The sequence below is a fragment of the Pipistrellus hanaki genome, assembly GCF_964339955.1.
Source record: "Pipistrellus hanaki genome assembly, chromosome: X".
NCBI lineage: Eukaryota > Metazoa > Chordata > Mammalia > Chiroptera > Vespertilionidae > Pipistrellus > Pipistrellus hanaki.
This window is the reverse complement of record NC_140524.1, coordinates 74,305,210-74,332,204: the sequence shown is the minus strand read 5'-3', so window position 1 is coordinate 74,332,204 and position 26,995 is coordinate 74,305,210. Positions and strand designations below refer to the sequence as shown.

At 39.2% G+C, this 26,995-nt stretch overlaps 1 protein-coding gene across 5 annotated transcripts in view; it reads right to left on the bottom strand.

The window, feature by feature from the left end:
* The window catches only part of ARHGEF9 (Cdc42 guanine nucleotide exchange factor 9), a 306,848-nt gene that overhangs the window by 162,316 nt on the left and 117,537 nt on the right, over positions 1-26,995 (bottom strand). For 2 of the 5 annotated variants that reach the window (XM_084869461.1, XM_084869466.1), the window contains exon 1: positions 7,270-7,485. The exons of the other annotated variants lie outside the window; for them this stretch is intronic. In XM_084869461.1, the coding sequence (XP_084725587.1) occupies positions 7,270-7,299 (30 nt within the window). In that variant the 5' untranslated portion in view covers positions 7,300-7,485. Of the gene's footprint in view, positions 1-7,269; positions 7,486-26,995 lie in introns of those variants that run through there. 5 annotated transcript variants of the gene reach the window in all.

Here is a 26,995-nt window from a genome sequence, read left to right as displayed (position 1 = left end):
TTTCTATCCTTGTTCCCTCCTTTAAACTCCCTACAAGACTTGCTGTCACTTCCTTTATTGTTTTTATTATAATCCAAATACATAGGGTCTCTCCCCAAACCTCCACACAGCTAACTCAAGTTAAATGTCAATTCCCTGGTATGTCAGGCAGGCCCTTAGACAAAATGTCTCCTCATGGCAATAGGCCTTCTTAGAGCTAGCTGAATATACTTATTTCTCCCCTTTTCTGGTGCCATTACTGAATAGCTTAATCACTTGCAGAACAACTAGAGAACTAGCCATGCTCTCTCTCTCTCTCTCTCTCTCTCTCTCTCTCTCTCTCTCTCTCTCTCTCTCTCTGTCTCACACACACACACACACACACACACACACACTACAATAATGAAACACCTCAAAGTAATGGGTTCTTGTGAAGAAGCTCTTCTCAGCCCAACATGGGGCTGTTTGGGGGTCTTTTTCATTTTCTCCTGAAACAGAAAACTGAGGAATCCTTGGTGTGTGGCAGGAACAATTGTTCCTTGTGAATGAAATTCTAGTTGGATCTCTTAGCATTCAGAGAAGAGGAAAGTTACATCTGCTCTTCTGAGGCCTGAATTCAGGGCAGTAGAAAAGATCATATTCTGTTTGCCCAAGTGTGTATCCACTCTATCCTGTCAAGAATAATAATTACTCCATATATAGGTAGAGATTAGCACAGCTCACACAGCCCTTTCTTGTCTACTCACACAAGACTGGACAATAAATGAAGCTATGTGTTAATTTTATGTATCAACTTGACTGGATCAAGGGGTGCCCAGACATTTGGTCAGACATTATTCTAGATGTGTCTACTAGGGTGTTTTGGATGACGTTAATATTTGAATTGGTAGGCTGAGTAAAGCAGATTGCTCTTTCCAATGCAGATGGATCCCAATCAATTGAAGACTTAATAGAACAAAAAGGCTGAGTGAAAGGGAACTCTTCCTGCTTGCCTGTATAGCCTGGAGAGAGAGTCTCTCTCTCTCTCTCTCTCTCTCTCTCTCTCTCTCTCTCTCTCTCTCTCTCTGTCTTTCTCTCTCTCTCTCTCTCTCTCTCTCTCTCTCTCTCTCTCTCTCTCTCTCTCTCTCTCTCTCTCCCTTCCTCTCTCTCCCTTCCTCCCTCCCTCTCTCTCCCTTCCTTCCTCCCTCTCTCCCTCCTTCCTTTTCTCTCCTCCAGTTGTCAGGTGCAGCCACTTCTCTCTTCTTGCGCCCTCTATATGTATCACCAAAGAAATCTTGCACCACTCAATCTTATTATGTCATTATCCTTTCTGCCAGACAAAGCTTCTGAGCCTGGCATTCAAGGTACTTCTTGATGTGGCCTCAATGCACCTTGTCAGAATTACTGCCTTTAACAACATCAAAGCACCCAAATGTTATTTACAGAACATACTGGCACATTCATGCCTCAATTCTTTGTCTAAGGTTGTTACCTTCTGCTTAGAACATTTCTTGCTTCATCTACCATACCTACTCCCCACACCAAGCCAACAGTGCCATCTGAAAGGCTTGAAAGTACAATTTAAATGCTATCTTTTCTAGGAAGCCCTGCCCAATCCCCCGAATTACTCTTCCACTATGCTTTTGCTCCCCTGTACTCCCACATCACCTTCTTTGTATCTCCAATAGATTTCACCCAGGCTGACATTAGTTCTCCCCTTCTGAATTATTAAGCTCCTGAACATATAAACCACATTTTGTCTTTGATTATCCCACACCTCAGCCTGACATATAGTGTCCTGGAAATAGTAGCCACTTAATAACCATCCATCTTCTTAAAATGACCTGTTAAAATTCACTTAAGCGTTGCTTATCATGGCAATTGACTGGACACAAACTAATTGGCCATCAATAGGGAACACAACAGAATCCTATTTAGACAGGTAAAATGAGGTTTCTCTATACATACTGATATAGAATAATCTTCAAGACATACTGAGCATTGGGAAAAAAAGGCAAGACTGTAGAATATGCTACTATCTATATGAAGTAAATAAAATGTGTGTGTGTGTGTGTGTGTGTGTGTGTGTGTGTATAAGTAAATGTACAGGCTTAGAATATCTCTATACAAACACTTAAGAAACTGATTTCAGTGACTGTCTCTGGATTGTGTGACTGAGGACCAGAAGGAGGAAGACCAATGGAGACTTAATTTTTGTCACATTCTTTTCCTACTCTTATAATTTTATACTATGTGCATACATTACCTACTCATAATGAATAAATAATTTTTGTCAAGCATCTATTACATGGGGGAGAACTATTATTAAGTATTGGCATAAGTTTCTTTTTTGGATTATCTAGAAAAAACCCTAAGCAATGTAACATGATTAGTCAATGATTGTACACAAATGAAGTGATAGTTCTAAGCCAGCTAGGATGCTCTCTGGCTCTGAGGAAATGCAAAAATAATAACAACAAAAATTTATATAGCTTTACTCTGTGTCAGGCAGAGGTACTTTAGAGGTATTCACTTATTTAATCTGTACAACACTAAGATAGTATGTGCTACTATCTTCCCAAGTTTAAAGATGAGGACCTTGAGGGGTTAAGTGGACTCTCCAAACCACACAGTCAATAGGTAGTGAGAGCAAACAGGAAATCTGGTTCCAGGATCTGTTCTCATAAACATTATATTATGTTGCTGACACCCAAGGCGGCTGTATAGCCAGCATCTAGTAGTTTATAAGTAATCAAAAAATACATTGGATAAATGGATGGATGAATGGATGTGTATATGGGTGAGTAGATTGGTGAATGAATGGGGAGTGGATAGAGGGATGGTTGGGTTGTGAAAAGAGTAAGGCTTTTGTAATCAGATAAATCTGGATTTGAAATACGATGCTACCCTTTATTTATCCCTGAGCAATATACTTAACTCTCTATTGCTGTTTCCAAGCTATACTAGACTATGAACTCTGGGAAGGCAAGGACATTTATCTTTCATTCTCTATTGCATTCCTGATGTCTAGAATAGTACTTGAAGACAGTAGGTGTTCAGTGAATATTTATTGCATGGATTTATAAACCAACAAATGTTAACTTTAAACCTATTTTGTTGGAGGATAATGTGAGAATTAATTGAGATAACATTTCACATAACTGGCACATAATAGGTATGCTTCCCTTCCCTTTCCCCCTATTAAATTTACCTCATGAAAATTGAAGAAGGCACACGTAACTGAGAATTAGGATATGTGGATTCTTTGCCCAGTTACTGAGTAGTTGTGAGGTCTTGGATCAAGTACCCTCTCTCTCTAAGACTCAGTATTTTACAATGTATAAAATGGGTGGTATTCAAACATCTTTGTGTGGGACATAAGAAAGCAAAAATGCTTTTCTAAAATCTTAAGCAACAGCTCAACATATAAAGCAAAAATCAAGGTCCCCTGGATAAATGAAAGATAGGAGATCCAAATTCCTGCTTGCCCCTGTCCAGGCCCTCTCCTTGAGGTACTGCCATGGTAAACAAAATGCTCTAAGGCAGAGAGCTACAAACCTTTTCTGTAAAGGGCCAAATAGTAAATATTTTAGGTTTTGCAGACCATACCGTCTCTGTCACAACTATCCAACTCTGCCTTTGTATCATGAAGGCAGAATGGGCATGCCTATGTTCCAATAAAACTTTATTTATAGATAATGAAATTTGAATTTCATATAAACTTTCATATAATTTCATGTATTTCTGTCACAAAATATTCTTCTTTCAAAATTTCCCAACATTTAAAAATGTAAAAAACATTTTAAATGTTTTTTATTGATTTTCAGAGAGAGGAAGGGGGAGAGAGAAAGAGATAAAAACACTCCCCCCTGCTGGGGATTGAGCCTACAATCAAGGCATGTGCCCTGACCAGGAATCCAACCTTAACCTCCTAGCTTATGTGTTGACACTCAGCCACTGAGCGACACTTGCTAGGCCATTTTTATATAACGTGTAGGCTGAACTTGACCAGTAGACCATAGTTTGCTTACCTGATCTTGGGCTAAATTATCACCAAGGTCATCCTGTTTGGACATTACAACTGAAGCAGTCCAGAAGCAACATGAGCAATGTAAAGAGTAAAGACTGAAACTATACTGTTGCCATGTAAATTCCAGAAAGTAGATAGACCTGATCCACTCAGGTCTGCTCTAAGTTAGAAAGATACCTCAAAAAGATAAAGGCTCATGTTTTGCTCCCACCCTTCATTTCCCCAGACTGAACTGCATTTTAAAATATTTTAAAATACTTGGTAGATATGTTATTCATATCAGAATCAAATCAACTGTTAAACTTAACAGTTGCCCATTCTATCTTGCCTGTACAGAGATTTCTACCAACTCAAATACTGATTTTTATGAAGGTCACTTGAAATTTGGCATGGGATTTAGTTAAATATTTCATATTCTTCTCCAAAGCATTGGCATATAAAGTGGAGCAATAAGAATGGACAACATTTAGTGCAGGCAAAGAAGGAGCACACCATCTCTAGAGAATTTTTTAAGAAAGTAAAGTCAAAGTATTTTTTTATATCACCATAGACCAGCAATTTTAAACATCAGTAGTAAAATACTCCTCCCTGAAAAAATACTTTGTTGGTCAAAGTTCTAAACAATTGTTACTACTGAGTTTTAATCATCTATATAAAGTTTCAAATTAGCACCTTTTATTACTTATCCTTTAATAATATTGTATTATACATGGAAGTCTAATTCAGAGAACTTTCAGTTATATAGTTGCCCCCCCCCAATACATACAGACTTCACATGTGTTTCCACTTTTTAAATGTTTAGAATCAATCATGGCAGATTTGGGTGCATTTCCCTTTTTATTGATTTGACAGAGGGAGAGGGAGAGGGAGAGGGAGAAGAGAGAGAGAGAGAGAGAGAGAGAGAGAGAGAGAGAGAGAGAGAGAGAGATTGATTTGTTGTTCCAGTTACTTATGCATTCATTGGTTGATTCTTGTATGTGCCCTGACTACCCCAAACATTGTCATTTCTAGAGGATGCTGTAAGCAACTGAGCTATCTGTCCAGAGACTTTGGGTCCATTTCTTGTCTGCAATCTCTCTGGTGCTATATTACAACATTTAAATAGTAGCTTCAAAGTAAACAATGGTAGCCACAGTGATAGTTAAGTTAAAGTAACAGAATGTATGTTATTCAATTCTCTCATTTGTGTGGTGAATTGGAATTTTTATTTGTGCTTAAATCTTAAACAGCAAAAACAATACAAACTGCAAGGCATACTAATTTTGTTCAGTAAGTGCACATTTTAGATAATATTATGTTTCTGAATTTGTTTTTTAAATCGAAGTTTAGTCTCCTTTTTCATTGTTAGTTATTTGAAAATTTTTTAAAAATCAAGAAAATAAGTTTTAGTGCTGGTTATTACTGAATTTTTTAATATAGAAGAGAGAGTTCTGAAAACGATACATTTCAAATTTTACAAATGTTAAGTATACCATATCTAGTACTAATAATAAATTTAATCTTCTTCTCCAGAATCCTAGAAAGCAAGGAACTGGTTCATTGGTAATTCACATAGACCCAACCCTCAATTAGCCCCACCACAGGCCAAAAGCCTGAAGCAGATAATTTGATTATTGACTTAGATATGAAACGTCCTTTAATGAATCACCCACTGTGTTCATTCTAGCCCCACACTCAAATGTCTGAGAATCAGATGGATGGTCAGAAAGGAGAAAGACCCAGACTCAGGTAACAGAAATATAGGACTGGCATATTTTATTTTTTAAAGCAATCTTTATGGCATTAGTTCATCCTTAAGGAAGTCCTTTCACAAGATCATGACTTTGTTCTTTTCTGACTCTCAGCACCATTTGAACTTATGATTCTGTGGAAGAACAGTTACAAGTCAGGAGACTAAGCTTTGCCGTCATGGAGCTGTGTGACCCTGGGTGAGTCTCTCTCACTCTCTGGGTCTCAGATTTCCTGTACGGATGACAAGGACTTGAAGGCCTTCTCATGCTCTGATCTTTTCTGGGTCTACAAACATTTGAAATAGCCCTGTTGGGACACCAAGGAAAGAGGGATATCTGAGAAAAAGAGTTTCTTGAAGTCCTGGTTTAAAGGAATATAAACTGGATGCCTTTAGGAACCACTAAAACAGATGTATAAGGAAGAAGATAGCTCCTCATAATACAGTCCTAGCCAACTCCAGATTCCCTCCTCCTTTCCAGAATGGGATAAAAAGAAAAAGAGTTAAACATCAATTTTTGCCCAACTGCTTCTGGCTACTTTCCTTCAGTTTTGGGTTGTGGGTGGCAGTACAAAATTGTGGGCTGGCATGGCCATCAGTGTCTGCTGACTCAACCCAACTGCCCTCCAATACCCTCTTGCTCATGCCTCTCAGCTGAAGACAAAGGCATGAGGGCCTCCCATCCCCAGAATCTCTAACAAGACTTGAGCTACCCCTAACTGAGTCAGAGAGGCATCAAGATGCAGCCACCACTTCCTCTCTGGAAGGGAAGTCATTCCAAGGTCTCCAGGTGGAGAAGGGAGCATTAGGACATAAAATTTACTGTTGGAAGATAATATTGAACACACACACACAAACCCACACTTCTTGGGTGGGGGGAGGGGTTCTCTTAACTGTATGGAGTCCAGACCCATTTCCAGGATAGGGATCTCTGCAGCTGTCTTTCCTGGACGAAGCTCCAAGTATTGACAGGGTGACCCTAGCCCAGGCAAAAAAAAAAAAAAAGAAAGAAAAGAAAAAGAAAGGGGGGGGGCTCCTGAGATCCCCTAGACAGCTTCCCTGAGAGTGGCTTTTTTGCCCTCATGCCCTGGAACTGGCCAGAGTAAGGGGATACAGGGTCTATTTGGGGGGCTATGCAACTCTCCCATACTACCTCTTCCACAATCCCAGGCTTTGTGACTGCTCCCTTCCTCCCAACCCCCTGCCAGCTGGCCTGCAGCCTGCAAGCCTCGCAGCTCACAGAGAGCCCCTCTGCCAGATCCCTTGCTTCTTTAGCCTTCCAGGTTACCCCCACTATCATCCCACCCCGATCTCTATGGTCGGGGGGAGACAGTGGGATTGCGGAGGGGAATGGGAAGGGGCTTTCTTCCTTAGGCGAGCAAGGGCTCCTAAAATGGCCACAGCAAGCTCTCTGGTATCTCAAGGACAGCGGAGAGGGGAGGGCAGTGGGCAGAAGCTAGGGGGCTTACTGAAAGGCGGCTGGTGGAGGAGCTGGGGGTGGGGCTAGGAGACTGAGGCTCAAGCCGGGAAAGCCAGGGTTATATGCACTCACCATTCCTGATCCGCCCCTTATCCACTGCATGGTGCCTGCTTCTCCGAGGCCCTGGTGGCTGGCGCAGGTTGTCTGGGGCTGGCTGGTTTGGCAGGGATGGAGCGAGGGAGAGCCTCAGCACCCTCTCCGTCTCCCCTCCTCCACAGCACTATGGCCCAATCCCCTCCGCCTTGGACCTTGCCTTCAGTCAGGTTGTTTAATCCCAGCCCGCAGGCTCTGCCTCTCTGCCTAACAGCTCTCGGGGTGTTTGGTCACGGAAGAAGCGTGGGCGGTGGGGGCGGAGGGGGGGGGGCGGCGAGTCCCCAACTGACTGCCTTTGTCTCAAGCCAAGGCTTGAGAACTAGGAGGTGGGGTGTAGGGATGTAGTGAGAGGATGTGGGTGAATAACCTCACCTAGGAGAGGACAGCTGTCACCTCTGCCTGCCTCCCACCGCACTGGAGTTAGGATGCTATTTATTGTGGGGATCCCTAATTGTGTTGAGTCAGCGGAAAGTCCTCTCCAAAGTTGCCAGAGGTGTTGGACCAGCCTCCTGAAAAATAAGATCCTGCTCCAGTGGAGCTATGCTGGTACTATCCAGCGTCCCTCCCCCCAACCCTCCTTCTGCATACCCCTCGCCACCACCACCACCCCCCACCCCCCCCCCGCCCCTTGTCTCCTCTCCTGGTGGGTGTCTCCTCTCCTCTCTTTGGGCTTTCATCAACAAAATCACTTCCACTTCTCAGAACAACCCTGTGGAGGCAGGCATTAGTATCTCCATTTTACAGGTTAATAAATGGAGGATTAAAGTTGAAAGGGGGCTGTGTAAATTCACATAAAAAAATAAAGCCTCCACTTTACCTTCTAAAGCTTTCCAAGCTTCTTTTTGTTCTCTCTCTCCCCGCCCATCTCTCTCTCTCTCTCTCCTCTCTCTCTCTCTCTCTCTCTCTCTCTCTCTCTCTCTCTCTCTCTCTCCCTCCCTCCCCCCCCCCCCACACACACGCACACATTATTCCAGGATTCTGGAAGAAGCTCACACCTTCAGGATTATACAAAGTAGCTTGTCGATGGATGAATTTTCCATTTGCTTATTTTGCTGAGAATGAGTCAAATGAACATCAGCAAAACAGGCAAACGGAGAAACCGCCCACCTTTTCATGATGCCCCTAACTCTGGGCATTGCAACACAGACTGGCATCTTTGTATTTCCTTAGAGTTGACATTGTTGGTCACATTCACACCCATTATACCATACAATCCTTACAATAACCCTGTGAGATGCACATGACAGGGAGTGTTAATTAGTCCCATATTACAGTCAGAAACACTAAAGGTCAGAAATTGAAAGACACATCTGCTCAAGGTAAAACAGCCAAACAATACAACAATAATCCAAGGCTCCTAATCCACAGGGAAGGTCAAGCACGCATGTAATTACAAAAAAAAAAAAAAAAGATATCAGAAAGAAGTGTCTGAAGGTGATTGGTATGAAGATATCACTGGCATTGCAAACACACAACCTTGTTATCCTCTACTTCCTAAAAAACTGTCCTAACTTCATCCAAGCCATTGTTTTGGTCAAGCATAACTGGCCCACAGTTTCTCAATCCACTCATCTGCTGATGGGCACTTAGGCTGTTGCAAAATCTTAGCTAAGGTGAATTGTGCTGCTGTGAACATAGGGGCGTATATGGCCTTTCTAATTGGTGTTTCTAGTTTCTTGAGATATATTCCTAGAAGTGGGATCACTGGGTCAAATGGGAGTTCCATTTTTAATTTTTTGAGGAAACTCCATACTGTTCTCCACAGTGACTGCACCAATCTGCATTACCACCAGCAGTACACAAGGATTCCTTTCTCTTATGCTATTTCATTTTGCATTGTCCCAAAGCTCCCTTAGGCTGTCCTCCTGCTTTTTTAATTTTTTTCTCTAGTTGCTGTTCAGATTGGGCTTGTTTCTGTACTTTATCTTTAACTCATTAATTTTGTCCTCTGCTTCTTCTAGTCTACTACTGATGCATTCCATGATGTTTTTTATTGTAACTATATAATCTTTCATTTCTTCCTAATTTTGCATAGGTTGTTGGTTTTCTCGTCCATCCAGTATATGAAATGTATGACCATTACTCTGAATTCTTTTTCTGTCATGTTGTATGCTTCTGTTTCACTTATTTCCTTTCTTGGTGATTCCTTCTTCTCTTTCCTCTGGGGATTGTTTCATTGTCTCCCCATTCTATCACCAAATGTCAAGTTGCAGGGGCCTGGGCTATGTACAGTGGGAGTTTTGCACCCCCCAAGTGTCACTGAAGAGCTCTGACACCAAGGGTGCTGTGGATTGGTGGGAGCCACGCTCACTCTGGGTTAGAGTCACAGGCACTTAGTGTGGCCTCCTGTGTGCACCTAGAATCAGGGACTTAGTGTGGCCTGTGCCATGTTGAATCAGAGAACCTGCTGGCATGTGCCAAAAATCAAAGTCCCCTAGTGCGTGTCAGGAGTTAGAGGCTCCCTGTGTGCATGCTGACAATTGAGTATCAGAGCCTCTGTTGCTAGGTGACATCTCGCACCGAGAATCAGGGTCCCTGTGTGTGCATGTGCCAAGAATTGCAGTCTCTGGCTCTTAAGTGTGAATATACTGGGAATCAGTGATCCCAGGTGCATGCAATGAGAAACAGTCTAGTCACTGGGAGACCGGGTTGCACTGTTGCACTGTGTTGGCAGGAGGTCCACTCCTGCCCTGTGGAAAATAGCCTTCTTTGTGCACTTTCCCTGAATCAAAGTCAGGTGGCACTGCTGCTTAGTGTGGGTGTGGGGTCTGGTCACATGGGTGTGCACTGTGGAAAACAAACTCCCTGGGTCCATGCACCCAGGCTCAAATTCAGCGCTGCCTCCCTGTGTGGGCACAGGGTCTGGTCATGGGGAATAAACTCCATGAGTTTGCAGATCCAGGTTCAAATCCAGTGCAGCCTCTCTGCTAGGGTACAGGGTTTGGTTATGGGAAACAAACTCCCTGTTTGCACCCTCATACTCAAATTTAGCACTGCCTTCCTGTGTGGACATGGTATCTGGTCACAGAAAACAATCTCCCCGAGGATACAGACCTAGGCTCAAATTCAGCCCAGTCTCCCTGCCAGGGCGTGGAACCTAGTCACGGGAAAAAAATTCCCCGAGTTCGCCCTTCCAGGCTCAAATTCAGCACTGTCTCTCTGCCCTGCGTGGGCATGGGATCAGGTCACAGAAAACAATCTCCCTAAGGATGCGCACCTAGGGTCAAATTCAGCACAGTCCCTGCCTGGGCGTGGAGCCTGGTCACGTGAAACAAACTTCCTGTGTCCAACACCAAGGCTCAAAGTCAGGTAGAGCTGCCACTGCTGTGTGTGTTCAGAAAGCCCTATTGTGAGTGTGGCTGGGGTCTGACAGTTCCTATACCATTGCCTCAGGGGCAGTGAGGGAGGGGGATTGGCTTTTGGACTCACAGAAATCTATGGCTGGGGTGCCTGGAATCTTGTTGTCCCTGCATCTGCAGCTGTGGTCTCAGGTCTTCTACCAGAGCTGCTGTAGGGTCCTGGTTTTCTACCAAGACCAGACTGGGTGGTGGCGAGGCTAAGATCCTATTCTCAAATATCGATAGTTCTGTTCTTCCAGATGGCATGGTCTCTGTATTGCCAGTGTCCTCCCCAGAATGCAGCAGTAGCGGGGTTTTGCCAAGACTGCCCGGATTGGTAGCCCCTTGGAAGACCTGCAGGATCTAACACACACACACACACACACACACACACACAAGTCCACACTCTCCTCTATCGCTTCCTCACTCTCTCACACACTCCCCCTCCCTACCTTCCTGCCAGTCACCATCCTATTTTTTTTTATAGATGCATTCATTTAACAATATTATTGACTGCCTATGTGCCAAACATTGTCATAGAGTCTCAGGATACAATACAAAGCTTCTCATGGATCTTACAATATACTTGAAATGGAGGAACTATAAACAATAAATAAGTAAACAAATAAGATAAAGGTTTGAAATGTGCTCTGATAAAGGTTCTGGCATATGCTCTGAAGCATATAAACCAATTTATATGATAGTGAATAGCTCTGGGGTTATGCAAGTTGCCTATATCAATTATAATCCAGTCAGGAAAATAGAGAGAACATTTAATACAGGTAACACATACAGGTAGAGCTAAGGAGTCAAACAAGGGATGGCAAGACAAGCCAGAATTTAACACCCATGGAAAATTCCTACCACTTTGAGAACTAGATGGATAATGGGAAAAGGTAATATTATCATAACAAAGAAACTGATGCTAAACTAATAGCATGGCAATTGTCCTTCTCAATCTGACTCATTTCACATAGAGCGATACCCTCCAGATCCATCTATGCTGTCGCCACTTCCAGAACATACCTCTCTAAAGCAATAGGTAGAGTAAATATTCTGGCTTCATCTTCCTCTTGCTCACCAATCTCCAGCAAGTATTTTCAATTGAACAGAGAAATAAGACAGCATGGAAATCTATGAGATTTACTTTGCAGGAGAAGTGTGAAGAATGAATCTGGGAGTGATCATTCCAGTGTTATTGTCTGTGCCTAGAGATTCTTGCATGCCTATTTGTCTAGAACCATGTAAGCAGTTAGAGACAATATAATGTAGTAGGTAAGAGAATAAGCTCTGAGGCCAGAGTGCTTGCATTCAGTTGTTGACTTTGCTACTGACTTGGACAGGTTATTTAATGTTAGGCATCTAGATAATTTCCTTATCTGTAAAACAGGACTAATAATACTGTCTCTTTCATAAGATTGTTATATAAATATTTGAGCCCTAGCTGGTTTGGCTCAGTGAGCATTGGCTTGCCTAAGAGTTCCTGGTTAGATTCTAGTCAAGGGCACATATCTCGATTGCAGGCTCCTCCCTGGACTGGGCCCTGGTCAGGGCAAGTACAGGAGGCAAGCAATCGATGTATTTCTCTCACATCCATATTTCTCTCTGATTTTCCCTCTCTCTTATACTCTCTCTAAAAATCAATGGAAAAATATCCTCGGGTGAGTATTTAAAAAATAATAACTAACTAACTAAATAAATAAATAAATAACTATTTGATAAATTAACCTCCTGGAAAGAAAGCACTTAGCACAGGGCCTGACAACCAATAAGCATTCATTATGGGATAAAAGATATCTGGTAAAAGGGTTTCCACAATCTCTGTGTCCCAGACTTCTCCCTTGAAACCCTGTGATCTCTCCAAAGCCTATATTTGGTACTTAGCCTAGCACCAGCTCTCATTGTACAAGTGCTAAATACTGCCCTCTTTTCAGCCATGAGCAGCGTGAGGAGAGAGGTAGTCCCCAATTTAGCACATTCTCTTTAATTGAGTCCATAATGATTCAAAGAACCCAGAGTCAGACTTCTGGGGGCAGAGGTCCCACCACTCCAAGCTGGTCCCTTAGCTGCTATGGCTTTGGCTTTATGAAAATTTCAGCAAATTCTCTACAGGTGGGTAAACTGGGGCAAGTAACCAGCTTCTCTGAGTCCTAGATTCCAAATCACATAATGAACACACTAATTGTTGTTTACCTAACGGTGTTAAGTAATCATTTATTCATAGATATCAGAGTTGTCAAATATTTTACGATTATCTCCTACAACATTCTCATTTTACAGATGAGAAAATGAAGTCCCCAAGAATGAAAAGGACGCCCAAAGTCACAAAGTAAATATGCTAGTGGCTGAGCTGGAATGAGAAGTCAGACCCTTGATTTTTGACAGTGAGTGGAATGCACTAGTGAAAAGAGATAAAATTAAAAGTATACAACTACAATACTATAATGCTAGTATTGAGAGCTTAACACTAACATCTATATTGTAACTTGTGTTGTCATGACAAAATGAAAGGCAGTACATATGTCACTACCTATTCTTAGTAATTTATTTATAAATTCAACAAACATGTGCTCCTGGGTATAAGAAACAATGTATTAGGAACTGACTATATAGCAATGAAAAAGACAGAAACCATTCATTTCCTGCTTTCTATTCAACAAATAAGTAAATGAGGTGAATAAATAAGCTAATACAGATGGTGATAAGTGTTATGTAAGACAGTAAAAGGACTAAGGGTAACTATTGGAGAAGAAAGAAAGAATTTATAAAAACAAGACTTCTCCAAGGAGATGACATTTAAGTTGAGGCCTCGAGGATAAAAGGAAGCCAGCCATGTAAAGAGGTAGTGGTAAGTATTCCAGGCACAGAAAACAGACAGTGTCCAAAGATAAACAGGATGCTTATTTTTAAAAAATCTTTATTGTTGAAAGTAGTACATATGTCCCTCTTTCCCCATTGACTTCCTGCAACCCACCCTCACTCCCACACCAGGCCTTCACAACCTTATTGTCTGAGTCTGTGGGTTATTCATATATGCATACAAGTACATTAGTTGATCTCTTCCCACCCATCCACCCTCCCTTGCCTACCCCCTTAGGTTTGACAGTATGTTTGATGCTTCTATGTTTCTGTATCTGTTTTTGTTTATCAGTTTATGTTGTTCATTAGATTCCACAAATGAGTGAGATCATGTGATACTTATCTTTCTCTGACTGGCTTATTACGCTTAGCATAATGCTCTCCAGGTCCATCCATGCTGTTGCAAATGCTAAGAGTTCTTTCTTTTTACAGAAGTCAAGTATTCCATTGTGTAGATGTACCACTGTTTGTTTGTTTTTGTTTTTTATTCCACTCATCTGCTGATAGGCCCTTTGGCTGTTTTCAAATCTAAGCTATTGAAAATTTCAAAGCTATGAACATAGGGGTGCACATATACTTTATGATTGGTGTTTCTGATTGGTGTTTCTGATTTCTTTGTTCCTAGAAGTAGGATCACTGGGTCAAATGGGAGTTCCATTTTTAATTTTTTGAGGAAATTCCAGTCTGTTTTCCACAGTGGCTGCACCAGTCTGCATTCCTACCAACAGTGTATGAGGTGGGAATGTAGACCTTTTTATTACTATTCACATCCTGGACAGCACTTGTTTGTTGATTTGTTGATGAAAGCCAGTAGGACAGGTGTGAGGTGGTACCTCATTATCATTTTGATTTGCATCTCTCAGATGATTAGTGATTTTGGGCACTTCTATTATGCTTTTGGCCTTCTATATGTACACTTTGGAGAAGTGTCTATTTAGATCCTTTGCCCATTTTTTTGATTGGACTGTTTATCTTCCTTTTGTTAAGTTGTTTGAGTTCAATATAAATTTCAGAGATTAACCCCTTATCAGATGTATCATTGGCAACTATGTTCTCCAGCGCAATGGGCTCTCTTGTTATTTTGTTGATGGCTTCTCTTGCTGTGCAAAAGCTTTTTATTTTGATGTAGTCCCATTTGTTTATTTTCTCCTTAGTGTCCTTTGCCCTAGGTGATGTATCAGTAAACATATTGCTACAAGAAATGTCTGAGATTTTGCTGCCTATGGTTTCTTCAAAGATTCTTATGCTTTCATGTCTTTAATCAATTTTTAGTTTATTTTTGTGTATGGTGTAAGTTAGTGGTCTGGTTTCATTTTTTTTTTTTTTTGCATGCATCTGTCCAGTTTTTCTGACATCATTTATTGAAGATACTGTCTTGATTTCATGGTATGCTCATGCCTCCTTTGTCATATATTAATTGAGCATAATGACTTAGGTCAATTTCTGGGGTCTTTGTTCTGTTCCACTGGCTTATCTGCCTGTTCTTGTGGCAGTACTAAGCTGTTTTAAGTACAGTGGCTTTGTAGTAAAGCTTGATACCTGGTATTATGATCTCTCCAACTTTGTTCTTCTTGATAAATATTGGTGCAGCTATTCAGGGTATTTTTATTATGTATAAATTTTTTGGAGTGTTTGTTCTAGGTCTGTGAAATACGTGGTTGGTATTTCTATTGGGATTATATTGAATCAATAGAGTTCTTTGGGTAGTATAGACATTTCAGTATGTTAATTCTACTAACCAATGAATACGGTATATTCTTCCAATTGTTTATATCTTCCTCTGTCTCTTTTTCAAGGCCCTGTAATTTTCAGATTGCAGGTCTTTTACCTTCTTGATTGTTTATAACTACGTATCTTAATTTTTTTGGTTTTTTTTTTGTTTTTGCAATGGTAAGTGGAATTATTTTTTAGTTTATCTTTCTGAGAGTTCATTATTGGTGTATAAAAATGCCCTGGGGAGTTAATTTTATATCCTGCTACATTGTCAAATTCATTTATGAAATCTGGTAGTTTTTTATGGAGTCTTTAGGATTTTCTATGTACAATGACATGTCATCTGTGAATAATGTTACTTTTACTTCCTCTCCAATTGGGATGCCTTTTATTTCTTCTTCTTGTCTCATTGCTATGTCTAGCACTTTACTTATACTATATCAAATGGGAGAGGTGACTGTCATGTTCCTGTTTTTAAGAGAATAGTTTTAGTTTTTACCCATTGAGTATGATGTTGGCTATATGTCTGCAATATAAGGCTTTTATCATGTTGAGGTATGATCCCTCTATTCCCACTTTGCTGAGAGTTTTTATCAAAAAAGGTGTTGGATTTAGTCAAATGCTTTTTCTGCATTGATATGCTCATGTGATTTTTATCTTGCAATCTGTTGATGTGCTGTAACACATTTATTGATTTGAGGATATTGTACCAGCATAGTATCCCTGAAATAAATCCCACTTGATCATGGTGTATAATTCTTGTAATGTATTGCTAGATATTATTTGTAAAAATTTTGTTGAGGGGGGCGGAGCTTGAAGATGGCGACCGAACAGTCGTACTTGTTCTGACTCTGGTCCCAGAACGGATAAAAGTAACATCTGAGTCGCTCAGGGAGGGTTGATTGGCAGCTGCGGGGCAGCAGAGGTTTCAAGGAAGCTAGGGAGCGATCCGCTGGACAGGATTTCCAGCCGGGTGGCCAGCACTGCCACAGCGGTGGTCACGGCGGCAGCGGCAGCAGCGGCGGCGGCAGCGGCAGCAGCGGCGGCGCTGTGAGAAAGGAGTGGCTTCTCTGAGGCCTGGAAAGCCCACTGCGGAGAGGTCCATCCAGTAGCTGAGACGCCCGAGTTGGCGCTGGCGCGTGGATTCAAAGGAGTTCTTCGGTCACCCACGGAAAGGTCAGAGTTTGCGGGGAAAGCCTGAGAGATGGTGGTCCCACGGCGCCGGCAGCCACGGTAGCCGGGGAGTTCCGGCCCCGCCTCCATGGAGCGCCCGCAAAGCTGAGCCCTAAGAAGGCTGCAGCGACATCTAGTGCTGGGTTTGGCATAAGCTTCCCCAGAAGCGGGAATTTTTTATTTTATTTAAAAAAAAAAAAAGCCAGGGGACACGGGACAGAGTGTTAAGAATCGCGGCTGTCCCGCCAAGGGCGGAACATCTGGACACCTCGGCGCCTGATCCCCTTCAACCCCTAGCTTCGGAATACTAGGGAAGGTCTGCCTAGTTGGGCATATCCGGGGAATTGGCAGGGAGAAATTCCCTTTCGGGAAACAAGGGATCGGAGCCAGAAGAGATAGTCTGGGAGCCAGCTAGCACCCTGCCAGCTAGAGCCATAGAGAAAGAATGCCAGAGCAACCAAAAAGACTGGGAGGTCAAACCGGAAACACTGACACCTAAGAGCTGAATTACAAACTGCCCTTTTTTTTTTTTTTTTTTTTTTCTCTTTTTTTTTCTTTCTTTTCTTTTGTCTTTTAATTAATCAAAAATAAATGGACACAAATAACTAAGATATAGTCTACTAAAAATTAAGGATTACCTTACAAAACTGAGGTGCAGTGGAAAGCTGGGAACTGCAAGACTGTCTGGTCCGAGAATCAGAAGTGCCAAATACATTAACTGAGGAAGTGAGTGACCAGTACTGGTCATTTTTATGCTAATTTTGCTATTCTTTATTTTATTTTCATTTTTTACATCTTTTATTTAATTTTCATTTTTCATATCTTTTACTTAAGAAACAATTTTTTTTTCTTTTTTCCTTACTTGATTTTACCTTTTCAATTATTACATTTTTCAATCTCCATCATCACTATTACTACTGCTATTTTGCAATTTAAAAAAAAAATTTTTTTTTATTTATTTTTTTTTCTTTTCTTTTTTTTCTCTCTCTAGTACCATTTTATTTTTTCATTGTTTTACATTGGGAGTAACCTTCATTCTATTTTAATCTCTACTATAGCATCATTCAACCCTATCTCAACTCAACCTTTACACTATCACTCTCTTACTAAACTTTACCCTTTAGTCTACAGTTTATCCTATCCCTTTCCGGCTTTAGTTTTTCCTCTATTCTCTCTGTATATCCCCTGCTAAAGCTCTCACTATACTTATAGATCTAAGTTCCAACCCCTGATCCAAGTGTATAAATACCAATCTCTGCACTATATTAACTAGTTAAAAAAATAATAATAATAATCTATTCTCCCCTCTATCCTTTTCGCATTGTATGTGTGAAGGTTGATTATTGTGAATTTTTATGCCTTTTAGTGAAATTGTTATGCATATTCCTGTATTGTTATTGTTGCTTTGTATTTTCTTTTAAATCCTCTGTTTTTGTTTGTTTCTTTTACTTCTGAATATCATAGCCTTACTTAATAATAGTGGATATTGTAGTTTGTATTAATCTCCAAGTATTGTTACTGGCATTGGCTGGGTCCAGAGATTTTTCTATGGCAATTTTCTCCACATATATATAGTTTGTTTCCCATTTCTCTTTTAGTTTGCTTCTTCTCTCTCTTTCTCTCTCTCTCTCTCTCCCTCTTCTTTTTTTCCCTGTTTTCCAACTTCATTTTGTCATTACTTTTTTTCTTCTTCTTCTTTTTCTATCTCTTTATCCCTCTTTTTTTTAATTTATTTAATTTTTTTTAATTTTAATTTAAATTTTTTTTTAATTTTTCTTTATTTTATTTTTACCTTTATTCCTTCTCTCCTATCCCCTAAGTTGCCTTTCTCTACTGGTCACCTTTATTAGAGGTTATTAATATTGTAAATACATTCCTGTTAAGTGCCTCTTGTGTAGTACCTGGTAGTGTTGTATTTTGTACCTCAAAATCAACGCAGGAGAAGGAATACCACATAACCAGACATCCTGAAAAGAGAGGCCATGGGGAGACAAAAACATAGTCCGCACGTGAAAGAAAAGCAGGCATCACCAGAAAAGGAAGTAAACGAGCCAGAGGTAAGCAGCCTGCCAGAGCAAGAATTCAGAGTAATGATCATAGCATGGCTAAAAAGAATGGAAGAGAAATTTGACAAAAGCCAAGAAGAAATGAGAAAGATCCATGAGGAAATGAAGAAGAGCCATGAGGAACTGAAGAAGAACCAAGAAGAAATGAAAAGTGACATCGCTACCATGAAGAACTCAATAGAAAGCATCAAGAGTAGACTAGATGAAGCAGAGGACCGCATCAGTGAGCTAGAAGATAAGATGGAAAAAAATACCCAAGTAGAGCAACTTCTAGAAAAAAAGATTAAAAAGCAGGAGGAGAGCCTACGGGAGCTTTGGGACAAAACAAAACAAAATAATATTCGAATAATAGGGGTTCCAGAAGGAAAGGAAACTGAGGTAGACATGGAAAAAGTATTTCAAGAAATAATGACAGAAAACTTTCCTGAAATAGAAAAGAAAAAACACACACAAATCCAAGATGCCCGCACAGTCCCAAGCAAAATGAATCCCAGAAGACAGACTCCAAGGCACATTATAATTAAATTGGCAAACAACAACGACAAAGTAAGAATCTTAAAAGCAGCCAGAGAGAGACAGAAAGTTACATACAAAGGAACCCCCATCAGACTAGCAACTGATTTCTCAACAGAAACTTATCAGGCCAGAAGGGAATGGGATGAAATATACAAAGTCATGCAAAGGAAGGGTCTGAATCCAAGAATACTGTACCCAGCAAGGCTATCAATCAGAATTGAAGGGGAAATCAGGAGCTTCACAGACAAAAAAAGACTGAAGGAATTTATCTCCACCAAACCAGCAATGCAAGAAATGCTAAAGGGTCTACTGTAAAAATAAAGAAATAAGAAGTGAAGAAGGAACACGGGTATAGAATAAAAATGGCGTCAAATGAGTACCTATCAATAATAACCTTAAATGTAAATGGATTAAATGCTCCAATCAAAAGACATAGGGTAACAGATTGGATAAGAAAACAAGACCCATACATCTGTTGTCTACAAGAAACCTACCTCAGAAAAAGAGATGCACACAGACTGAGGGTGAAGGGATGGAAAAAAGTTTTCCAGGCAAATGGAAATGAAAAAAAAGCTGGGGTAGCAATACTTATATCTGATAAATTAGATCTCAGAGTGAAGGACATAACAAGAGATAATGAAGGCCACTTCATAATACTAAAGGGAACAATCCAACAAGAAGAAATAACCCTGGTAAATATATATGCACCCAATACAGGAGCAACCAAATACATTAAAAAACTCCTGGAGGACATTAAGGGAGAGATTAATAGCAATACAATCATAGTAGGAGATTTTAATACCCCATTGTCACCCTTCGACAAATCATCTAAACAAAAAATCAGCAAAGAAATATCAATCCTAAATGACTCACTAGACCAGATGGAATTAATTGACATCTTCAGGACACTCCACCCCAAAGCCACAGAATATACATTCTTCTCAAGTGCACATGGGACATTCTCAAAGATAGACCACATTTTGGGACATAGGCAAAGTCTCTTCAAATTCAAGAAGATAGAAATCATATCAAGTATCTTCTCAGACCATAATGGCATAAAACTGGAAATTAACTACAATAAAAATAATCCAAAGAAACCAAACACATGGAGACTAAACAGCTTGCTATTAAACAAGGACTGGGTTACCAGAGAAATCAAGGAAGAAATTAAAAACATCCTGGAAACAAATGACAATGAAAGCACAACAATCCAAAATCTTTGGGACACAGCAAAAGCAGTTTTGAGAGGGAAGTTCATATCCTTACAAGCCTATTGCAAAAAACTAGAAAAAATAGTAACAGATGATCTAACTCTACAACTCAAAGAGTTAGAAAAGGAGCAACAAGAAAAACCCAGTGTAAGCAGAAGGAAGGAAATAACAAAAATCAGAGCAGAGATAAACGACATAGAGACCAAAAAAACAATACATAAGATCAACAAAACCAAGAGCTGGTTCTTTGAAAGAATAAACAAGATAGATGGACCTCTAGCCAGGCTAACCAAGAAACAAAGAGAGAGGACCCAAATAAACAAAATCAGAAATGAAAGAGGTGAAATAACAACAGACCCCACGGAAATACAACGGATTGTTACAAAATACTACGAACAACTCTATTCCAACAAACTGAACAACCTGTAGGAAATGGACATATTCCTAGAAAAATACAAACTTCCAAAACTCAATCAGGAAGAATCTAAAAATCTCAATAGACCAGTGACTTGGGAAGAAATTGAAACAGTCATCAAAAAGCTTCCAGCAAACAAAAGCCCAGGGCCAGATGGCTTCACAGGAGAGTTTTACCAAACATTCAAGGAAGAACTAAAACCTATCCTCCTCAGACTATTCCAAAAAATTCAAGAGGAAGGAACACTTCCAAACTCCTTCTATGAAGCCAGTATCACCCTAATACCAAAACCCGATAAAGACAACTCAATGAAAGAGAATTACAGGCCAATATCCCTCATGAACATAGATGCCAAAATCCTCAACAAAATTCTAGCAAATCGGCTCCAGCAGAGCATCACAAAGATCATACACCATGACCAAGTAGGATTTATTCCAGGAATGCAAGGTTGGTACAATATCCACAAATCAATAAACGTGATACATCACATAAACAAGTTGAAAGATAAAAATCATATAGTCATATCAATTGATGCAGAAAAAGCATTTGATAAAATCCAACACCCTTTCCTGATAAAAACTCTTAACAAGGTGGGAGTACAAGGATCATACCTCAACGTAATAAAAGCTATATATGATAAACCCACAGCCAACATCATACTCAATGGGCAAAAACTTAAACCATTCCCTCTAAGAACAGGAACAAGACAGGGATGCCCACTCTCGCCACTCCTCTTTGACATAGTACTGGAAGTACTAGCCATTGCAATTAGACAAGAGGAGGAAATAAAAGGCATCCAAATTGGAAAAGAAGAAGTAAAGTTATCCTTATTTGCAGACGACATGATATTGTATATAAAAAACCCAAAAGACTCCATTAAAAAACTAATTGGCTTAATAAATGAATTTGGCAATGTAGCAGGATACAAAATTAACACCAAGAAATCTATGGCATTTCTATACACCAACAGTGAGTTTATAGAAACAGAGACTAAAAAAGCAATTCCATTTACCATCGCACCAAAAAAATTAAGATACCTAGGAATAAACTTAACTAAGGAAGTAAAGGACCTATACGCGGAAAACTACACGACACTGAAAAAAGAAATAGAGGAAGATGTAAACAGATGGAAGAACATACCATGTTCATGGATTGGTAGAATCAACATCATCAAAATGTCCATACTTCCTAAAGCAATCTATAAGTTCAATGCACTCCCCATTAAAATACCAACGGCATATTTCACTGACCTAGAAAGAACTCTCCAAAAGTTCATTTGGAACAATAAAAGACCCCGAATAGCCACAGCAATCCTGAGAAAGAAGAGTAAAGTAGGAGGTATCTCAATACCAGACTTCAAACTGTATTACAAAGCCACTGTTCTCAAAACAGCCTGGTACTGGCACAAAAACAGACATATAGATCAATGGAATCGAATTGAGAACCCAGATATCAACCCAAATCACTATGCTCAATTAATATTTGACAAAGGAGGCACTAATATACAATGGAGTCAAGACAGTCTCTTCAATAAATGGTGTTGGGAAAATTGGACAGATACATGCAAAAGAATGAAACTAGATCACCAACTTACACCATACACAAAAATAAACTCAAAATGGATACAGGACTTAAACATCAGACGGGAAACCATAAAAATACTTGAAGTATCCATAGGCAACAAAATCTCAGACGTATGCCAAAAAAACTTCTTCACTGATACTACCCCTAGTGCAATGGAAGCTAAAGAGAAAATAAACAAATGGGACTACATCAAAATAAAAAGCTTTTTTACAGCAAAAGAAACCATCAACAAAACAACAAGAAAGCCCACTGTGTGGGAGAACATATTTGCAAATGTTACCACTGATAAAGGTTTAATCTCCAACATGTACAAACAGCTTATACAACTAAATAAAAGGAAGATGAATGATCCAATTAAAAAATGGGCAATGGACCTAAATAGAATATTTTCAAAAGAAGACAGAAGGAAGGCCAAAAAGCACATGAAAACATGCTCAAAGTCACTAATTATCCGAGAGATGCAAATCAAAACAACAATGCGGTACCATCTCACACCTGTCAGAATGGCCAACATCAACAAATCAACAAACTACAAGTGTTGGCGAGGTTGCGGAGAAAAAGGAACCCTCGTGCACTGCTGGTGGGAATGTAGACTGGTGCAACCACTGTGGAGAACAGTGTGGAGTTTCCTCAAAAAACTGAAAATGGAACTCCCATTTGACCCAGTAATCCCACTTCTAGGAATATATCCCAAGAAACTAGAAACACCAATCAGAAAGGATATATGCACCCCTATGTTCATAGCAGCACAATCTACAATAGCCAGAATTTGGAAACAGCCTAAGTGTCCGTCAGCAGATGATTGGATCCAAAAACTATGGTACATCTACACAATGGAATACTATGCTGCCATAAAAAAGAAAGATTTCTCATCATTTGCAGCATCCTGGATGGAACTGGAGAACATCATGCTGAGTGAAATAAGCCAATCAATGAAAGAGAAACACCACATGACCTCACTCATTTGTGGATAATAAAGAACATTATAAACTGATGAACCATAAGATAGATATAGAGACAGTATATCAACAAGTAGACTGTCAAGTTACAGCGGGGACGGGAGGAAGATCTCGGGGAGATAATAGATCAAACGAAGGACTTGTATACATGCATATAAGTGCAACCAATGGACACAAAACTCTGGGGAGGGAGGGGATGTGTGGGAGGGAGGGAGGGGATCAAAAAAAAATCAATAAAATATATTAAAAAAAAAAAAGAAAATGTAAAAATAAAAAATAAAAATAAAAAAAAAAGTGGGAGCATAAAAAAAAAAAATTTGTTGAGGATTTTAGTATCTGTGTACATAAGGGATATTAGCCTGTAATTTTCTTTCTTTGTAGCATCTTTATCTGGGTTGGGGGGTTAGGGTATGCTGGCCTCATAGAAAGAACTTGAAAATATTCCTTGATTTTGAAATTTTTGGAAGAGTTTGAGGAGTATAGGTGTTAGTTCTTCTTTGAATGTTTGGTAAAATGCCCCTGAGAAACCATCCAAACAGGGCTTTAGTTTGCTGTAAGTTTTTCTTTTTCTTTTTATGACTGCTTTGATTTCAACAATAGCTATGGTTCTATTCAGATTTTCTGATTCTTCCAAATTGAGTTTTAGAGGCTTGTATTTTTCTAGGAACATGTCCATTTTGTCAAGATTGTCCAGTTTGTTGGAATAGAGTTGTTCATAGTATTTTTTTACTGATCATTTGTATTTCTGTGGGTTCAGTTGTTACTTCACTTCTTTCATTCCTGATTTTATTTGGGTTTTCTCTTTTTGTTTCATGGGAAGTCTGGCTAGATATTCATCAATCTTGTTTATCTTTTCAAAGAACCAGCTATTATTATTATTATTATTATTATTATTATTATTATTATCATTCTCTATTTTATTTATTTTCACTCTGATCTTTATTTTTTTTCTTCTACTTTCTCTTGGCTTTTTTTGTTATTTTCTTTCTAATTCTTTAAGTTGTAGGGTTAGATAACTTATTACAAATTTTTCTTGATTTTTCAGGTAGGCCTATAGTGCTGTGAACGTCCCTCTCAGGATTGCTTTCACTGTGTCCTAGATCATGGGTTGTTGTGTTTTTATTTCTGGGTGTTAATTTTGTATCCTGCTACATTGCCAAATTCATTTATTAGGTCTAGTAGTTTTATGATAGAGTCTTTGGGGTTTTCTATGTATAGTATCATGTCATTTGGAATAAGTACAGTTTTACTTCTTCTTTTCCAATTTTGATGCCTTTTATTACTTCTTCTTGTCTGGTCGCTATAGCTAGTTCTTCTAATACTATGTCGAACGGGAGTGGTCAAAGAGGGCATCCTAGTCTTGTTCCTGTTCTTAGGTGAAATGAGTTTAGTTTTTGCCCATTGAGTATGATGTTGGCTATAGGTTTTACATATAGGGTTTTTATTATGTTGAGGTATGATCCCTCTATTCCCACTTTGCTGAGACTTTTATTAAGAAAGGGTGTTGGATTTTGTCAAATGCTTTTTCTGCATCAATTGATATGATTATGTAATTTTTGTCTCTCAGTTTATGTGATGTATCACATTTATTGATTTGCGAATATTGTACCATCCTTGCATCCCCAGTATAAATCCCACTTGGTCATGGTGTATGATCTTTTTAATGTATTTCTGAATCTGATTTGCTATAATTTTGTTGAGGATTTTAGCATTTATGTTCATCAAGGTTATTGGACTGTACTTCTCTTTTTTTTGTGGTATCTTTTTCTGATTTTGGTATTAGGGTAATGCTGGCTTCATGCTTGGAAGTGTGCCTAACTCTGGAATTTTTTGGAATAGTCTGAGGAGGATAACTTTTAGTACTTCTTTGAATGCTTGGTAGAACTCTCCTGTAAAGCTGTCTGAACCAGGGCTTTTGATTGGTGGAAGATTTTTTATTGCTGTTTCAATTTCTTTGGTACTTAACAGCGTATTCAGGTTTTTTTTATTCTTTTTGGTTGAGTTTTGGGAGCTTGTATTTTTCTAGGAATATGTCCATTTTATCTAGTTTGTCCATTTTGTTGGAATAGAGTTGTTCATAGTATTTTTTCATAAGCATTTGTATTCCAGTGGGATCAGTTGTTATTTTACCTCTTTAATTTCTGATTTTGTTTATTTGAGTTCTCTCTCTTTGCTTGTTGGTAAGCCTGTGAGGGGTTCATCAATCTTCTTTATCCTTTCAAAGAACCAACTCTTGGCTTTGTTGATCTTATGTATTGGGTTTTTTTGGGGGTCTCTATTTCATTTATCTCTGCTCTGATCTTTATTAATTCCTTCCTTCTCCTTACACTGGTCTTTTCTTGTTGCTCTGTTTCTAACTCTTTGAGTTGTAGGCTTAGGTAATTTATTACCATTATTCCTTGTTTTTTTGCTATAGGATTGTAGAGATATGAACTTCCCTCTCAAGAATGCTTTTATTGTGTCCCATAGATTTAGGATTATTGTGTTTTCATCGTCATTTGTTGCCATGATGCTTTTTTTTTCTTCTCTGATCTCTCTGGTAACCCAGTCATTGCTTAATAGCATGATATTTAGTCTCCAGGTGCTTGATTTTTTATTGTTTTTATTGTAGTTGATTTCTAGTTTTATGCCATTGTGATCTCAGAAGATCTTGATATCATTTATATCTTCTTGAATTTGAAGAGACTTTGCCTGTGACTCAAGATATAGATATGGTCTATCTTTGAAAATGACCCATGTGGACTTGAGAACAATGTATATTCTGTGACTTTGAGGTGCACTGTTCTGAAAATGTCAATTAATTCCATGTAATCTAGTGAGTCATTTAGGATTGATGTTTCTTTGCTGATTTTTTTGTTTAGAGGATTTGTCCAATGGTGATAGTGGGGTATTAAGGTCCTCTACTATGACTGTATTGCTGTCAGTCTCTCTCTTGATATCTTCCAGAAGTTTTTTTTAAATGTATTTTGGTGCTCCTGGATTGGGTATGTATATGTTTACCAGGGTTATTTCTTCTTGTTGGATTTTTCACTATATTATTATGAATTAGCCTTCCTTATAACTTATTATGGCCTTCACTTTGAGATCGAATTTGTCAGATATAAATATTGTTATCCCAGCTTTTTTTTCATTACCATTCACCTGGAAAACCTTTTTTCCATCTCTTCACCGTTAGTCTGTGTCAGTCCTTTTTTTCTGAGGTGTGTTTCCTGTAGACAGCAGATATATGGTTCATGTTTTCTTATCCAGTCACCTACCCTATGTCTTTTAATTGGGGCATTAATCCATTTATATTTAAAGTTCTTATTGATAGGTACTTGTTTGTCACCATTTTTATTCTTTAAGCCTGCATTCCTTTTTCACTTCCTATTTCTTTTTTTTTATAGCAGACCCTTTAGCATTTCTTGCATTGCTGGTTTGGTGTTAATAAACTCCCTTAGTCCTTTTATGTCTGTGAATCTCTTTATTTCCCCTCACTTTTGATTTATAGTCTTGCTGGTTAAAGTATTCTTGGATTCAGACCCTTGCTTTGCATGACATTATATATTTCATTCCATTCCATCTGGCCTGGTGTGTTTCTGTTGAGAAATCAGTCACTATTCTAATGTGGGATCCTTTGTAGGTAACTTTGTGTCTCTGGCCACTTTTAATATTCTTACTTTGTTTTTGCTCTTTGCCAATTTAATTATAATGTCCCTTGGCCTTGGTCTTTTGGGGTTCATTTTATTTGGGACTCTGTGAGCTTCTTGGATTTATATAAGTTTTTTCTTGCTTATATCAGGGAAGTTTTCTGTCATTATTTATTCAAACAGGTTTTCTATTCCTTGGTCAGTTTCCTTTCTTTCTGGCACCCCTGTCATGCAGATGTTGT